The 15,289-nt window shown below is 37.1% G+C and overlaps 1 protein-coding gene across 1 annotated transcript in view; it reads left to right on the top strand.

Moving 5' to 3' along the window:
- The window catches only part of ninaC (STKc_myosinIII_N_like and MYSc_Myo21 domain-containing protein ninaC), a 37,769-nt gene that overhangs the window by 15,123 nt on the left and 7,357 nt on the right, over positions 1 to 15,289 (top strand). The window contains exons 6-14 of the mRNA XM_073971507.1: positions 1,745 to 2,293; positions 2,356 to 2,506; positions 3,670 to 3,811; positions 3,877 to 4,148; positions 4,219 to 4,505; positions 5,668 to 5,817; positions 12,083 to 12,183; positions 12,254 to 12,301; positions 13,090 to 13,277. Of these exons, the coding sequence (XP_073827608.1) occupies positions 1,745 to 2,293; positions 2,356 to 2,506; positions 3,670 to 3,811; positions 3,877 to 4,148; positions 4,219 to 4,505; positions 5,668 to 5,817; positions 12,083 to 12,183; positions 12,254 to 12,301; positions 13,090 to 13,277 (1,888 nt within the window). The remainder of the gene's footprint in view (positions 1 to 1,744; positions 2,294 to 2,355; positions 2,507 to 3,669; positions 3,812 to 3,876; positions 4,149 to 4,218; positions 4,506 to 5,667; positions 5,818 to 12,082; positions 12,184 to 12,253; positions 12,302 to 13,089; positions 13,278 to 15,289) is intronic.

The raw sequence follows: 15,289 nt of genomic DNA, 5'->3' as shown, positions 1-15,289 counted from the left end.
CTCGTTTACCATTTTATGTTTTGCTGCCAGCTTCTATGCTGCAACCCTATGCTTATCCACGTACGTGTAAATGGCCTCATTGTAATGCTTAGTCTGCTTTTCATTAACTTCTACATTCGCCCAGTTGATCAGAACAAGAAGCCTCTACACCTCGTCAGCACTTTTTGCCGCCGTTTCCATTTGCCTCAGCATGGTGAATTTCTCTTCTCCTACGGACAATATCCCCTTTGGATATTAAGACTTCACCAGCCATCTGACCCAATTTCCTCCCTATGAAGCACATTATCAGCTTCCCAGCTCTTTTTGGATTCGGCCACTGATCCAGCTGGAAGGACCAATGTAAACAAGGATCTAATAACAAGACAAGCCACAAACGTCTTTCTTTGTTGAATGCTAAATGCGCACTGATTTATTAAAAGTAAAAATGTTCTTAGTAACTAAATAGTAAAATATGACTTAACCTCCTTAAACTATAGTGTGTAGAAAAGAGAGAGAGTGCACAAATGTATGTGTACGAACACATCTTCCATACAATCTTATTTAGAGTTCATAACACACACCCAATGTGGCAAGCAGACATGCCTATAAGCCTGCAACTTACATTACTCGCCGTAATCTAAAACAAACATACAACATGTAGCAATGGAAAACTCCTAACTATTTTATTCCATCGACCTTTTACGATAAGGCAGTCTGCTTACAACATGTTTACCCTTTTCAAGTAGACCGTATTGAAAGTAGATCCCTATTTAACAACATAAGGTCTGTACGATAACTTCGCAAGTGAAAAGTTCTCAGTAACCCCTCACCACCAATTTTACTCTCTCGAAGCAAAAAATTTGCAGATTGTTATCGAACAGCAATTTGCCAACACTTGCAAAATGTCAGCTGATTTGATAAACAAGAAGAAGTTGGCGGAAAAGCTTAAATAAAATAAAAAAATAGTCCCCACTAACAATAAAATAAGTTATTTCACTTACTTTATCGTTTTTCTAAATTTATTTATTTTTTCCCCTTTTTTATTTCTATTTATTTTAATAACCAATCGTTTGTTTATGTTTTTGCCAAGAAGTCCGCCATAAAGCATTCGAATTTAAATCAGCTGATCAAACTTTCAAACTCTTACAAGAAAAATTTTTCTTGCAAAAACTTGTAAACAACTCTCCACAACTCTCCAAAATTCTCTCACAATTGTCTCAAAATTCGTAAACATTTTGAGCATTCTCTTGTTTTGTAATTTTATTTTCTGCTGCCTGCTTCGCTACCGTGTCTGCTGACTTTCAACGTACTTATAAGTCTCTTCGTGGTACTCTTCGCGCTGAATTTTATTAATCGCTTCAATCGCCGAGTTGATGAAACCAAAAAGTCTCACTGTTTATTTACTTGATTCTCATTCTGACGCAGCAGTTTGTAGGACTTCACCACTGCTTTTTCTTGTTGACCGAATATCATCAGGCGATCTTGATTTCGGCCACTGATTCAACTCGAAGCAACAATGTAAACAGGGATCTAAGTTATATAAAGAAAACAAGTAATTATTCGATGAGTGGCGGTTACATTGGCCCTCAAACCGGACCAGGTGCCGAAACCAAGATGGTGGTTTGGTAATTTTTATAAAAACTTTATACAATTAAAAATATACATGTAGATTTTAGGGTTTTTCTAGTTCCACTAAATTAGTTGTATTTGTCACTTACAGTTTATCAGATGATTAAAAAAAAAAATAATTCATTCAATTTTATAGGTCCCAACACAATTTCCACATCTTCTATTACTTCTTTGACTATCTGAATGCCGAAGGTCTACTCAAGGAATACAATTTGAAATCGGAACGCGGCTATCGCTACTTGCGTGTACCACCCGATGCACCCCAGGGTAAACTTAAATATCGACGAGATGATCCGAATGGCAATATTGAACGTTTTAAGGAATTTGAACAGATTTTACAAGATCTCGATTTCAATCATAAACAATTGGAATCGGTACGAAAGGTTTTAGCGGCTATTTTGAATATTGGCAATATACGTTTTAAAACAATTGGCAAATATGCTGAGGTGGATAATACGGAAATGGTAACACGTATTGCCGAATTGTTGCGCGTAGATGAAAAGAAATTCATGTGGTCACTGACGAATTTCATTATGGTCAAAGGTGGTGTGGCCGAACGTCGTCAATATAATACCGATGAGGCTCGCAATGCAAGAGATGCGGTGGCATCTACGCTTTATTCTCGTTTAGTTGATTGGATTATAAATAAAATTAACATGAATATGGCATTCCCCAGAGCTGTATTGTAAGTATGGAGGAATGAGCGCGAGGGGGAGAACATTTTATTTATGCGATTTTGTTTTGTAGTGGCGACACCAACTCCATTGTCATTCATGATATGTACGGTTTCGAATGCTTCAATCGCAATGGCCTGGAACAGTTGATGATCAATACATTTAATGAACAGATGCAGTACCATTATAATCAACGTACCTTTGTCAATGAAATGCTGGAAATGGTAAGTAGTGTTGAATTTCATAAAATATCTAAAACAATGTCAAAATCGGGACAGAATGTATTGTCCCACTTCCATACAACAGGGCAACAAAACGTTACTGTAAACTATTGTCGTGTCACGCATGTCTCCACCAGAAACCTTCGGCTTCGCATCGAACTCCAAAAGTTTAAATCCACAAATCAACATAAACGAGTCAGCTTGTCACGCGTGCCTCCACTAAAAACCTTCTGCATCGTGTCAAATGTATAAAACAATGTCCGGCAAAAAGGGGCACACGTGCCCTTGATGAGAATAACAACAGAACAACCACCTCTCAGTCTTCGTTCAGAAGTCAAAGAAGAAGGTTCTGTTGTCGGTTGTTTCAATGATTTTTAATTTTAGCAATGCATTAACGGCACTGTTGGGCAGAAATGCTCGGCCTCATACACAAAAGTGTAAAAAAATACATGAGTCTCTCGCAATTTGCCCACCATTGATTAACGCACACGCTGTTTGTGGAGAGAGCGAGAGAGAGTCGCATGCGTGAGGCCGCAAACAATGCATTTGTGTTGGTGCCGATACCTGGTATAAAATATAAATTGAAAAATAAATGTGGAGTATTTTTCGTGCAACTCGTGCCTCCACTGAATACATTCTGCATCGTACCAAATGCCTAAAATTTAAATTCGAAAATAGTTCACTATTGTGTTCGTGTCACGCGTGTCAAATGCCAAATTCTTCCTGCATTCTTCGTGTAACGCGGGTCTTAACTAAATAACTCCTCCATCGTGTCCAATTTCTATTAAAAAAATAAACGTGAACTATTCCTCGTATCAGGCGATCTTCCACATTAGACCTTCTGCTTTTTAATAGAATTCCTAAAGTTTACACTTCTCGTATCACGCTTTCCTTCACTAAAGACCTTCTGCTTCTCCTCAAATTTAACTACGAGAATGAACTTCGTGTCAATCGTGCCCTTTTTAAAATTCTATATTCGCGTCAAATGTTTAAATTCAAAAGAAAACGTTATCTATAATTCGCGACACGCGTGTCTCCACTAAAAAGCTTCTGCTTCGGTTAAACGCCTAAACTTTAAATTCAAAAATAAGCGTGACACGCGCGTGTCTACACTAAAAACCTTATGCTTCGTGTTAAATCCGAAAATGTGTCTTATCTTCTTGCAGGAAGCTGATGACCTACCATCAATCAATTTGAATTTCTATGACAATAAAACAGCGTTGGACAATCTGCTAACTAAACCAGATGGTCTCTTCTATATCATAGATGATGCTTCGCGTATGAGTCAAGATCAGGACCTAATAATGGGTAATAATTGCCAGGCTCCAACATAAAATTCCCAAATTTTGAGTATTTATTTTCTTGATTCCCAGATCGCGTTTTGGAAAAGAATAGCCAATTTGTCAAGAAACATACATCCACGGAAATCTCGGTGGCCCATTACACCGGACGCATTGTCTATGATACACGTGCATTCACGGACATAAATCGAGACTTCGTACCACCCGAAATGATTGAGGCATTCCGTTCTTCTGTGGATGAAAATATTATGGTTATGTTCACCAATCAACTAACCAAGGCTGGTAATTTGACAATGAATTTTGAAAGTATCCAGCATGCTGATGATTCACAAAGAAGGTCATATGTAAGTGGCAAATTCAAGTTTTTTATATTAAAAAAAAAAAAAAAAAAAACACTCGCTCTCTTTCTTTTAGACCCTCAATACCCTTTCAATGGGCGTTATATCCCAAGTCAATAATTTACGTACAATGGCTGCCAATTTCCGTTATACATGTTTGACCATGCTCAAAATTCTTAGCCAAAATGCAAATATTGGTGTACATTTTGTAAGGTGCATTCGTGCCGATTTAGAATACAAGCCAAGGGCATTCCATACCGATATGGTGCAACAACAAATGAAGGCACTGGGTGTAGTTGATACCGTAATTGGTCGTCAACAAGGCTATTCTTGCCGTTTGTCATATGAGGAATTTCTTAAGCGGTAAGTAAAACCAAAGTATAGACTTGATTGAGGAGATGTAAATGAGGAAATTCTCAGTTTGTCGGTGAGATAAGGAGTTAAGAGATCAAGGTTTAAAATTTCTTTTCTACATGCTGAGAATTACCACATGTAAAATCACGAACGAACTAGTTCAATTGAACGATTCATTGAAAGGAGCGTGTGAACTAGATCTGTCGATATAGTTCAGTAGTTCACTGAACACCGACCAATAGATAAAAGAGCGATCAACGAAGGAACGATTAATGAACAAACGATTACCAATATAGTTCACCACGTCACTCACGTATCTTAATGTGACGCCGTCGTCTGAATTAACTGATGACTTTGTAAAGATAATGAGTATTGTTTACATTTTGTATTTTAGACACAAATTAAAAATTAATTCTTCGTAATTTTAACACATCCATTTTTTTTTTAACTTAAAAAAAAATTTTAAATATAAAGTTTCAAAAATTCAAACACACTTGCTTTTTAATCACACCATACCTATTTTTACCCGGAGTTATTTAAAATATTCTTTTGTTGTTTGTTCCTTTTCGGTGTAAGTACACATGTGTTTGTATACAAATGAACGAACTTGCAATCGAACAATTCAGAGCAAAGCTTAGTGACGAACGACTGAACTGATGAACTCATGGTTTAATAAGAAAGGTTAGCCAAAGCTTTATGTCAATTTAAATTTTTTCATTCGAGTATGCCTAAAACTTCAAAACAATATAAACAAACTGTGTATGTATGTGTGGTGTTTGAATAATATGCCAAACAATTTTAAAAACAATCGAATTCAATGATTTTTAAAATTGTTTTTAAACCATTTGTATGGAAGAAATTGGTGAGATTTGCATTGAAACAATCGGTTTATCATATTCACAACTCGATTATGTGGAGAAAACTTAACTCTTCATTCATTTTTCGCGTTTTTTATAAAATGCTCAAAAAATGCATTGTAAACAAACCCACTTGTTGCTTTTATTTTGAAGTTTTAGGAATTCAAGAAAAACAAGGGTTCTATAGATTTTTTTCATTTAAATCTACCTCTTTACTTATACCATGGATGAACTTAAAAACGACCTAGTTCACTTAAAAGGGCTGAACTAAGAAGAGCTATGTTCTACTTATGTTTCCGTTTTTTTCTTTGTAGCTATAAATTTTTGGCTTTCGATTTCGATGAAACTGTTGATATAACTCGTGAAAATTGCCGTCTACTTTTGATTCGTCTGAAAATGGAGGGTTGGGACATTGGAAAATCGAAGGTGTTCTTGCGTTATTACAATGATGAATTCTTGGCAAGGTAAGTACAATTATATTAACGAATTCTTCGCATCATTCGGTCGAAGGACCATATTCCGAAATACTTTACAATTAAGAGACCTAAGGCAGCGACTTGTTGCGTACATTCGGAAAAACAATTGAGGAAAATCTAAAAAATCACAAGATGCTACTATAGAATGCCGGCGCAAGGTAAAGTCAGGGATTTGCCAGGGTACAGTCAGAAGAGATTATTCTTTGCTAGGCAAAACCTCTTTGCGCTGAGATCTTTAGTCTTAGCACGCTACAAACTAAACAAGAAGGGTAATAACCAAGTCAAGAAAGAATAGTTTAAAGCCGGCTAACCGTTTAACTTCCTTTTTATTAAAATGTTTAGTAGCGAATAAAAAAGGATCAGTCGGCTTAGACGACCCATAGCTCCACCAACTAGGACAGTCTACAGCAGACCAATCATCTACTAAGCTAAAATAAATAACGATTTACGAGACTAACTCAAGGCAAAATGAACAACAGCTATTACCTTTGGCACACGAAATAGGATACACATTTTGCAATGGAATGTACGAACTCTTTAGGGATAGATAAGTCGATTTTCGATTTATTGTCTTTTTGCAGTCAAAAGTCTAAAGCTGAGTACACATTGCCAGTTTTGAATGACAGCTTTGTTGGTGCTTGCTAGTGTGGCCGTTCATTTTTGTCATTCATCATGCAACCACAAAATGTTTTGTGGTTGCTGGACGGTTGGACAGTTATCGATAACTGCGAAATATCGACATTCAAAACTGACAATGTGTACTGCTCTTAAGACAACTGAAATAATCGCCAGACCGGAAAATCGCATTTTTTATAGGTGTGTACGATAACTTTCCCAGCAATAATTACTCAGTCAGTTCCAGCAACCTCTCTCAGGGAATTGTACTCTCTTAAGCAAGAAAAATTGCAGAAAGTTATCGAACAGCAATTTGCAAAAACTTGCTAGAATGTCAGCAGTTTCCGAAAATGTATGAAATTTGTTTTTGTTTCTTTTGATATTTTAAACCAAACGGAACAAAAACATAAATTTTAAAATTGCAGTTTACTTATTTAATGCTTTAATCCTATCCAAATGTTAACATTTCGAGTTGTTTACATTGAACAGGTGATTAAAAGTCAGCTGATCAGACTTGCAAATTTTTGCGGGACAAATTTTCCCAGCAAAAATTTGCAAGTTCTCAGTCACAAAACTCTCCAAAAATCTCTCCAAATTCGCTCTCTTTTGCTGGATAATTTTGTTATCGAACAGCATTCAGTAAAAATTTGTACGAATTTGTACAAATGTTTGGGTTATCGTACAGACCTAATTTTATATCAAAATCTAAAATTCGAAAAATCGATTAAGGCCTGGGTACATCAGCTGCTTTGCCTGGTTGCCTTGCTTTCCTGCTTCATTTTTGACATAATAAAAATAAAAGAATAAAGGAGTCCGAGCAAATTTCGAACTGGGTTGCCCTTTTCTTTTTTATTCTTTTATCAGAAGCAAGCAAGGCAACCCGGCGATGCAGCTTATGTACGTAGCCTTTATTGCTTTCGATTACCTATCCCTAGAACTCTTTGTGAAATATCGAGGCTTGTACGACAATTGGTTTCTTATAAGGTCGAAGCCTTAGGTACAAACGAATTTGGATGAAGTAAAAGCGGGGAGATAGTTTTAGACATGGAAACCAATACGTGAGATGATGATTGGTTTCAAGATAAATGTGAGACAGAAGGTATCTAAGACATTGTTAAAGATGAATTCTACGCCCAAACAGCATCTACGCTTAATGGTATTCGGAGAGGAGACATTATGATTCTAATGGACGACTTAAACACACGAAAAGTTACGAATAAACCAGCAGCACGCATGGGTATACATCATATCATCAAGTTGCGGAAGAAATATTGGGCGTAGTACACAAGCAGATATAAATTTGAATAGCAGACGACACTTAGAATCTCATTTCTCCAAGAGTTGAACTTAAGATGCAGTTGAATAAAAACAATATCACGAGAGAGCAGTATCAACAACTAGCAAAACAAGTGAAGAAACTCTCGAAAAAAGACAGAATAAGGTACCTAAAAGATCTGACGAAAACAGCCGAAGAAGCAGCCATAAAAAACAACATGAGAAAGTTACACCGGACAATATATAGTCTAACAAATCGAAGGTGTATTAGGAACCAAGCTCTAAGCGAACAATGGTAGACTACTAACCAACAACTACTAGAACAAACTCAAAGATGGGAAGAACATTTCGAAGAAATTAGTAACTTCAGAAAAGCCTCTGAAAATACGTTGAATATGCCATGTAATCCTCCCAGCTTGAACGAGATAAAAGAGACAATAAAACAACTAGAAATAACAAAGTAGGATAAGAAGGTTTACGGGAGGAAACTCTACATGTCGACGCCAGAACCGCAGCTGAGTTATGTCGACCTCATATCTCATCGGCTTGGGAGGGAGAAAGCCTGCCTCCAATGCCAAAAATGGGCGATTCGAAAAATTTAACAGCTGGAGAAGAATAACCTTGCGCAAAAGATACCCTGGGTCCTCTTACTAAATAAAGGCAAATATGGATTTCGGACGAAACATGGAAAATCATTCAAAATCGCTTGTAGCTAAAGGAGAAAATCCTCTCGTGCGAAAACTAAGTCCCGCAACATTAGCCCAGTACGAGTTGGAATATTGATCCCTCCATAGAATAGTGCAGCGCTCAGTCAGAAGAGACAAACGCAGTCATATTGATAAATTGGCAAATGAAGCTGAAAAGGCAGCAAATATTGGTGACTCCGGTATTTTGGGTCACCAAAGAATTGATAAACCGCAATATACCTCTTCAATATCCCATAAAAGATGAGGCAGGAAATCTACTCAACATCGACGAAAAGCAACATTCTCGCTGTAGGCGAGAGTTTTTCAAAAATTTGGAATATGGAAATTAATTCTGAACAACATCATATCGATTTTGATCCCAACGTCTATGATGTAAATTCAAGGATACGAGCATCAACACCAAGCTTAAGTGAATTATACAAAGCCGATATAAATCTTAAGGTAGAAACAGAATCAGATCGTTGCTTGTTTGGCTTGATTTCCAAATGCCAAATTATAAAGGAATGCCAGAGCCTTTTCGCAATTCCACCGGCGTCCCCCATATAATTTGACATTTGGAAAGCAAGCAACGAGCTGATTCTGTTTTTACCTTTAGTGCTGAAATCCTTCTCCCTTTTATTTCTGAAGTCTGGGAGCAAGAGTCCTGTCCGAGCGAATGGAAAATGGCATAATTGTAAAAAGGGAGACTTAAAGGAATGTGGATATTGGCGTGGTATTATCCTCAACCCTATCAAAGATCATCTGGAGGATTCCATAAACTCAGCCCAAACCGTATTCCGAAATGGGTGCTCAAACGCCGACCATTTAAATACCATCCGGTTAATTATTGGGCAATATGTTGAATTTAATTCAGAACTGCATCTACTTTTTATCTATTTTAAAAGGCTTTGGACAGCATTAAAAAGCATGCTCGGGTATTTATAATTTACTGCAGAAAAGAGGTATCCCGCCTAAGCTTATAAACCTCATAAAAGAAGGCTACAATGGCGCAAACTGCTACGTTTTACATAAAGGAAAATTGTCTCGACCTAAAATTGTGAATTTCTGGCACATTTTTAAATTATTTGACCTATGTAGATGAAACTAGCTACTGTCAAACAGAGCCACAATAGCTTCGTTCCAGTACTTTTCTAATGATAAAAGTGTCAAAAGAGCAAACTGTCGAAAATGAGTTCCACATACACATTTTTCCAAAAAATGGCAGAAATGTCAAAAAACTGGAACAAATGTCAAAGTCGGCGTATCAGCCAATCAGAAGCCGGCAAACATGTTGCACATTTTTGCTCGCCCAAATTTGTCGTGTAAAAAGTTTCTATAGAGAAAACTATTCAGTGCCGTTTTTGTTCAAAGAGAAGTGAACATTTTGCAACTTTTTTGGTGTACGGGAACGCATTTTGGGGAAAAATGTGTTAAATGTGTGAAAATTTTGAGTTCTGGAACGAAGCTAATCTGTCACTCCAAGATAACCTGAGAGAACAAAAAACAAATACATGAGTATTGAGGCCAACAACGAATAACAGTTAGACCCTGGAAGTCAAAGCTATGCCTCAGTAGACAAATTCTGTTATTTGGGAAGCTTGGTGATGGCACAGAAGAAGATATAGAAGCAAAATTTTGTAAACCTAAAGCAGCATTTTAAATGCTGGCTCAGAACAACAGCTTAAGCCTACGAACAAGGCTCCATATATTCGAATCCAATGTCAAATATGTCTTGCTGTATGGATGTGCGACGTGGAAGGTCACCACCGACGTTACAAAGCGATTAGAAGTTTTCATTAATCGCTGCCTTTGTCGGATTCCACTTATATTTTGGCCGCGTGTAATAACGAACGAAGAGCTCTAACGCCAAGCAAATCAGATGGATGTGGGATCTAAAATCCGAAAACGTAAATGTCAATGGATTGAACATGTTCTACGCCTTGATGACAACAATATTGAACAACAAGCTCTATGCTCGAATCCGTTCAGCCAAGAAGAAGGGTTGGAAGCATGGTATAAGTAAAGAGGTAGATTTAAATGAAAAAAATCTATAGAACCCTTGTTTTTCTTGAATTCCTAAAACTTCAAAATAAAAGCAACAAGTGGGTTTGTTTACAATGCATTTTTTGAGCATTTTATAAAAAACGCGAAAAATGAATGAAGAGTTAAGTTTTCTCCACATAATCGAGTTGTGAATATGATAAACCGATTGTTTCAATGCAAATCTCACCAATTTCTTCCATACAAATGGTTTAAAAACAATTTTAAAAATCATTGAATTCGATTGTTTTTAAAATTGTTTGGCATATTATTCAAACACCACACATACATACACAGTTTGTTTATATTGTTTTGAAGTTTTAGGCATACTCGAATGAAAAAATTTAAATTGACATAAAGCTTTGGCTAACCTTTCTTATTAAACCATGGTTGGAAGACCAAAGAAAACCTAGGGACGTTCCACAGAAGCTGAAATGCGATCTATCAGATTGACCTGGGATCAACTTAGATATAAAGCACCAAACCGAGTGAGATGAAAACCGCCTATTTTTAGCACCCCATGCTGCAATGAGATTTAAAGGAATAAAAGAAAAAGCAGCATTTGAAAAGTTGGGACCAATTTGGCAAAACAACAAATTAAGTCTATGAACAAAGAATATTCGAGTCAAATGTAAAATCTGTCCTGTAAATGACAGTGGATTGGTCATGTTCTTCGACGCCATGACAATACTATTGCAAAGCAAGCGTAGCATTGAAATCCGTTCAGCCAAAAGGGGAGGACATTTTGGAAGACCAAAGAAAACCTGGAGACATTTCACTGAAGCTGAAATGAGATCTATCGGATTAACCTGGGATCAATTTAGATATATATTTCCATCACTAGTGGAACACAGCTATTGTTATCCTCTGTGTGAGTTAAAGTAATTGAATAATGATATGTCCAGAATCATGGATTTGAAAACATGAAAATTTGTGTGAAAGAAAACCGAAGGAGTGAACCGCTACCCAGCAAAAATACCCCTTGCAAACTATTATTTTAACAAGAACATGTCGCGCTATATAAGTGGTTATTTTTTACCACTAAACAAGTAGTTGCTAAAAGTCGTAACTACTTATTTTATGGTTAAAAATACCCACTTATTTCTAGTTAAAAAATTGGGTTATTAATGGGTGTTTTTGCTGGGATATAATAGCCAATATTCAGTGTATGTCTGTAAGATCTTATTTTGAACAAAATATAACGCGGTGTAATGTTTGGGTCAAATCGGTTGATCCGTGAGAGAGTTATAGTGCTCACCAGCCACATAGACGGACGAACACACCTAAATCGACTCCAAATTTTATGAAACGGATATCGTCAAAACATACTTGGAACGCATTATTTCTATGAGACACATCAAAGTGTATATACATACCCTCGTTAGCCTAAAGGTTGAGCATATAAAAATGGCCAAAAGTCCCCAACCGAGGTCTTAGTGCCGAAATGGGTGTTATGTCATGATTTGAAGACGAAGTAAATAAAATCCAATATATTTTAAATATTGAAACCTTTAAAAAATTCTCAATAGTAGACATAGGAATATTGCAAACAAAATCCACAATGTTCCGACATCTAGGCATATAACCTTAATAATCGGATTTTTTTTCCATATTTTCTATTTTCTTTACATTTTCAGATTGTATGAAACATCGGTGAAAAAAATTATTAAGGTCCAATCAATGATTCGTGCTTTGTTGGCACGAAAACGTGTCAAATCAGGAGGTAAACCAGCAGCAGGTATGTAACACCTCAATATAAAAAAACTGCAAGTAATAAAACCATTCTAAACCTCTTTTCTGTCCTACAGCTAAGACTCCCGGTACCCACGATGTTGCTGCCGCTAAAATACAAAAAGGTAAAGATCAATATCTTGGTGTAGATGTTGAATATGTAGACGTTAGTGAAACCCCCTCAGAGGCCGAAGATAATTTCGAGGAGTCCCGTAAAGAAGAGGCCTTGGCTGCTGCACGCATTTCTCAGCGCGAAAGCATGATTTTCGATCAAGAAGAAGAATAAATACAATGCGCTATACTTTGACATATTTTCAATGTCCAACATTTCTATGAAAAAAAAAAAAAACAATATAAAATCCAAATATACATAAATATTTACTTAGAACCAATAATATCGAATATCTTATCTTAAATATTAACTTTGTTCCAAAAATAAATTTCACAAAAAGCTACTTTTCAATGTTTCTATGCCATCACCAATGCAAAAAGTATTACAAATTTAACATTCAGTAAAGAATGGGGGCTATGGGGGGATTGAAGATAGCACCGCCCTTCACAACTAAAATTCATCAATAAACATCAAAAACACGTAACAGAAGCCCTGATATGGCACCATGTCAAAAACCCCACACCCTTATATCAAGACAAGTGTCCATCTGCCACCCCACCCCCATTACAACAATTTTTGCAAGTGTGAAAGTATAGAAAATAAATGAAAAATTAATTAAATTAGCGCCTTATGACGCCATCGACCGCATAAAAACCTTGACCCGTGTATTGTCGTGTACGTGTACACAGCAGCTTATTACCTCCTTTCTTTTCACTACATTGTAACACTACATCAAAGCTTAACCTATTGAAAATGCGTTTTATTCATTTCATTTGTTCTCTTGTTGTTGTGTTCTTTCAGCATACCGTGGTTATCGCGGTGGTAAATCGCGTTACAATCCTCTAGTGGACAAAAATGGCCATGTGAATCAGGAGACAGCCGAGTTTATACGTCACTATGTACGCAAATGGCGTGAGAAATCAATATTCCAGGTCTTATTGCATTATCGTGCTGCAAGGTTTCAAGAATTTGTCAACCTTTGCCAACAGGTGAGTGTGGATGTGGGAGGCTTCTGTGGGTCGTTGAACATATACATATCGTCACCTGAAATGCCCAAAGACTTAACCCTCAACATAACCCTTTAGGCATCTTTAGGCATTTCAGGTGACGATATGTAGTTGCTTTAATATTTATTTGAATTTATAGAGGTACATACATAGTAATTGCAAAGATAAGCCTTTCCAATGATAGTAGTTTCTTTCAAACACAGCTACTTCCAGAAAAGACTCTTAGTGTACAAATAACTTTTGTACATACTTTCGGCTCATTTCGAGGCGCTGGAAAATTTGATAATTAAAAATAAATCTTTCACTAGAATTTCCAGCAGCCTAAGTAAATCAATAAATATTCTTATGAGCATTAGTTATAAATGGTAAATTATGTTCAGGGCACTTAGAAGATAGCGTTTAAGATACTACATGCAGCGGGAGCTGCTATCACTAGTGTTGTGTGTGCATTACGAGCGGTCGCACTTAAGATTTTATGACTCTTTTTATGACACACATGATGCTGGAAAATTCTTCATTGATCAACGGATTGTTTGGTTTGGTCAATGAAGGGTTTAGAGATAAGAATTAGTGATAGCCTAGGTTAAGAAATAATTTGTAGATTAGCTGCTAAGTGAAAATATTGAAAATAAAGAGTTAGTGTGAAAAAACCACTCAACCAAAGCAGATCGTCTGCTTCTTTTAAATATCAACATACGGACTAGCTGCGGCAGTCTGTTGGATGCACCGTACATCCCATCTTTATTTACACTTAGCAATATGACTTCGATTTAGAATCTCAATTAATCTTCTAAGACTTTCCAGTAGAATATTCAATCGGATGTATTTGGGGACACTAATGGATCTACACCAATACCAGGTCAATCTGAAGACCTAGGGACACTTGGTTCTAGATTACAGTTCTAGATATCACTGTCTTGGTTGTTATAGCCTTACTGGCTGCATTGCTGTTCGTAAGGATGTTTACAGTGGTAGGCTTTGTATGAGTGTGAAATCAGTTCAGACGCTCTGTTATCGCTGGATTTCCGCCTGAACAATCGTATTATGATCCGGAAGTAGGAGGGAGATTTTCCGGTTCTATGATATAAAGAACTAGTCCGGTTCTCCTCCCTAGCACAGCCCAATACGTAAACCCACAGCTTCACGCGGGAATCTGTGCTAGAGCTCCATCGATCCACATGTCTCTGTCTGGTATTAAAACTCCACACAATTCTACTTCACTAGTTTGAGGTATATGGTCTGATACTATTTGGTTTATAGATTCCTGCTGCAACCTTTAGTATGTTTTGGTGGTCTTTACCGACCCACTCGTTCATAGAGCTCCATCGATCCACGTGTCTCTGCCTGGTATTAAAACTCCACACAATTCTACTTCACTAGTTTCAGGTATACGGTCTGATACTATTTGGTTTATAGATTCCTGTTGTGGCCATTAGTATGTTTTGGTGGTCTTTACCGACCCACTCGTTCATAGAGCTCCATCGATCCACGTGTCTCTGCCTGGTATTAAACCTCCACACAATTCTACTTCAATAGTTTCAGGTATACGGTCTGATACTATTTGGTTTATAGATTCCTGTTGTGCCCTTTAGTATGTTTTGGTGGTCTTTATCGACCCACTCGTTCATAGAGCTCCATTGAACCACGTGTCTCTGCCTGGTATTAAAACTCCACACAATTCTACTTCACTAGTTTCAGGTATACGGTCTGATACTATTTGGTTTATAGATTCACCCTTTGTGACCTTTAGTATGTTTTGGTAGTCTTTACCGACCCACTCGCTCATCGACTTTAGCCTTGCAGCTCCGATGGCTGCCTCGTATTTTACCTGAATTTCTGGGTGTACAAACTTGTTTCTAAAGCCCTAGTCGGTGGGGTCCTCATTGCCCCGCGAATGCTTAGGCAACATGTTCTTTGGACTTTTTGCAATATCTTCACATTGCCTTCATTGTCCATAGTGCCATCCTAGGTCTACAAGTTGAACAACTTCTTTG

Source organism: Musca autumnalis, unplaced genomic scaffold, assembly GCF_047663935.1.
Source record: "Musca autumnalis isolate F117 unplaced genomic scaffold, ASM4766393v1 scaffold_2, whole genome shotgun sequence".
NCBI classification, from domain to species: domain Eukaryota; kingdom Metazoa; phylum Arthropoda; class Insecta; order Diptera; family Muscidae; genus Musca; species Musca autumnalis.
This window is presented reverse-complemented; position numbering and strand designations above follow the sequence as displayed.